The sequence below is a fragment of the Calidris pugnax genome, unplaced genomic scaffold, assembly GCF_001431845.1.
Source record: "Calidris pugnax isolate Ruff unplaced genomic scaffold, ASM143184v1 scaffold1007, whole genome shotgun sequence".
NCBI lineage: Eukaryota > Metazoa > Chordata > Aves > Charadriiformes > Scolopacidae > Calidris > Calidris pugnax.
This window is the reverse complement of record NW_015091650.1, coordinates 112,726-115,399: the sequence shown is the minus strand read 5'-3', so window position 1 is coordinate 115,399 and position 2,674 is coordinate 112,726. Positions and strand designations below refer to the sequence as shown.

Genomic DNA, 2,674 nt, shown 5'->3' with positions numbered 1-2,674 from the left:
CCGAGCCCCGGTCGCCTCCCCGTTGGCCCCGGGGTGGCCGTGTCCTGGCCAGGCTGGGTCCAGTCCCCTCCCCGGTGCCCCCCCCCGGTGCCTGCGGGGTCCCCCGGGTAGCCCTGTCCTCCATTGGCCACTTCCCCGTGGCTGACTCCGGGGTCCCTGTCGGGGGTCCCTTCCCCGCTCCTCCCCCGGGGGTCCCTGGGGACCCCAGGGTGGCCGCGCCCTGGGTGCCATCCCCTCCCCGCTGGCACTGGGGGCGTCCATGGGGTCCCCGGGGTGGCGTGGTCCCAGTTGGGCTGGGTATAGCCCCCTCTATAGACCCCATAGACCCTAAGGGGTCCCCAGGGTGGCTGCATCCCAGCCGGGATCCCCTCCCCGCTGTCCCCGGGACGCCCGGAGGGTCCCCAGGGTGGCCGTGGTCGACCACGGTCCCCTCCCCGCCGTCCCCGGGGCTGCTGTGGGCGGGGGGGGTGGGGGGGGGTGCCGCCCCCTCCCGCGGGGTCCCGGCGCGGCGGTGGCGCGGCTGGGCTGGGTCCGGCCCTCCCCTCCCGTCTGGGCAAGCCCCAGCTGTGTCGGGAAATCAGCCCTGTCTGCACCAATTTCAGCTCCTCTTTGTTTCCCAACTGCCTTGGCCCCCGGCCGGGCGCTCCCCTCGCCCCGGGGGGGGCCGGATCCCTCCCCGCGGGGGCTGCCCGCGCCCCAGCCCTCGCCCCGGGGAGCCCCCACAGTGGCCACCGGCTTTCGGGGGATGCTGTGCTAGCCCGAGGCGGTTGTGGAGCGGCCACAGCAATGAGCCTTCCCGCGGCGGCCGCCGGCTTCCCCCGGGGGCTTGGAGCTGATTTTCCTCCTGTGCCAGGGTGGCTCGTCCCCTGGCTGCTCCTGGTGACAGGAGCCCCAGGCGGGTGACAGGGTCGAGCCCTGTCCCAAACCGAGACAGGGATCCCCCCCAGCGTGGGGCTGGGCTGCCCCCCCGGCTGGCAGCGGCCACATGTCCCCAGCTGGGGCGCAGGCACCCGGGCTGGCAGGGGCACCTGCACCCCTGGGGGAGCAGCACGTGCTCTGTGCCCCCCAAATGCCAGGGGTGCAGGACCGGGCACGGGGGGCCATGCACGGCCCAGGGAGACCCACGTGCCCGTCGCTGGTGGGCAGAGGGGGTCCAGACCTCCCTAGTGCCTGGAGCACCGGGGCTGCATGGGCTGGGCAGCGCTGGTCCCTGTGCGTCCCCCCCCCGCAGGCACCTGCACAACCTCCATCCTCCCCAGTACAGGTGGCACCGGCTCCGGTGGCACCTTGGCAAGGGTGGTGCCTGGCCACAGCTGGGTCCGGCTCCCCTGCCGGGGGGGGGGGCACTGCTGCCTGTGTCCCTGGGCCCTGTACTCCCAAGCCGGTCCCGGATCTGGCACCCGGCCCGAGCAAACGGGTGAGATTTGCAAACAAGCTTCGACCGGCAGCGAGCGCCTGCCAAGTCCGTGCTTGGCGGGGCCGAGCTGCCGGGACAGGGATGCTCGGGGCGAGGGGTCCGGCCCTGGCATGAAGAGGGCACGGTGCTGCCCACCCTGCCCAAGGCCAAATCGCCCTGTTGCCCTTGGGTGGGCACGGACCCATGACCCCCTCCTGGCCGGCAGGGCAGGAAGCTGGCAGGGCAGGGCAGAGCCCGGGCAGCGGCTGGCACCGGTGATAAGGCTCCGTGCCGGACGTCCAGGCAGCCCGGCCGGGCTGGATGGGGCTCTGCCACCCTGCTGGGGAGCAGCTACTGTGCCTGCTGTCCCTTGCTGTCCCCAACCACCACGCTGTGGGCACGGGGCCACACTGGATTCCCGGGTGCCACCAGAGCTGCTGACGGGGGTCCTACCTCTGCAGACCTCCCCCCCGCCGTCAGCATGGCAAACCGGGGACCCTCATACGGCCTCAGCCGGGAGGTGCAGCAGAAGATCGACCGGCAGTACGACCCCGAGCTGGAGCAGATCCTGGTGCGGTGGATCCTGGCACAGTGCGGTGGGGACGTCACGCAGCCGGCATCCGGCAGGGACGGCTTCCAGCAGTGGCTGAAGGACGGCACCGTGAGTACCCCCCGGGGGCCAGCCAGGACGGGGGGCTGCCGTGCCACGGGGCTGCCGCGTCGTCCCACCTGACCCCCGGCTCCCTCCCGGCCAGGTGCTGTGCAGGCTCATCAACAGCCTGCACCCGCGGGGCCAGGGACCGGTGGCCAAGATCCAGGCGTCCACCATGGCCTTCAAGCAGATGGAACAGATCTCGCAGTTCCTGCAGGCGGCTGAGCGCTACGGCATCGCCGCCACCGACATCTTCCAGACCGTCGACCTCTGGGAAGGTGAGCGGCCGGGGGGGTGCAGGGGACGGGGACGGGGATGGACGGGGACGGGGCTGAGCCTGCCTGGGGCCTTGCAGGGAAGAACATGGCGTGCGTGCAGAGGACCCTGATGAACCTGGGCAGCCTGGCTGTGGCCAAGGGCGACGGGCTCTTCGTGGGAGACCCCAACTGGTTCCCCAAGTAGGTGGCGGGTGCTGGGGAGGGGGTGCCGGGTGGTGGGGTCCCTTGGGGCAGGGGGGGGACACACTGACACCTGCGACGTCTGCAGGAAATCACAGGAGAACCGGCGCGTCTTCTCCGAGGACAAGCTGAAGGAGGGACAGAGCGTCATCGGGCTGCAGATGGGCA

At 72.3% G+C, this 2,674-nt stretch overlaps 1 protein-coding gene across 1 annotated transcript; it reads left to right on the top strand.

The window, feature by feature from the left end:
- Positions 1 to 1,691: 1,691 nt before the first annotated feature.
- Positions 1,692 to 2,673, top strand: TAGLN2 (transgelin 2; the record flags this gene model as incomplete). The annotated part of the gene is made up of 4 exons (XM_014961884.1): positions 1,692 to 2,057; positions 2,152 to 2,326; positions 2,404 to 2,506; positions 2,595 to 2,673. Coding segments are annotated over exons 1-4 (537 nt in total), but the record flags the coding sequence as incomplete, so codon positions are not given.
- Position 2,674: the final 1 nt, after the last annotated feature.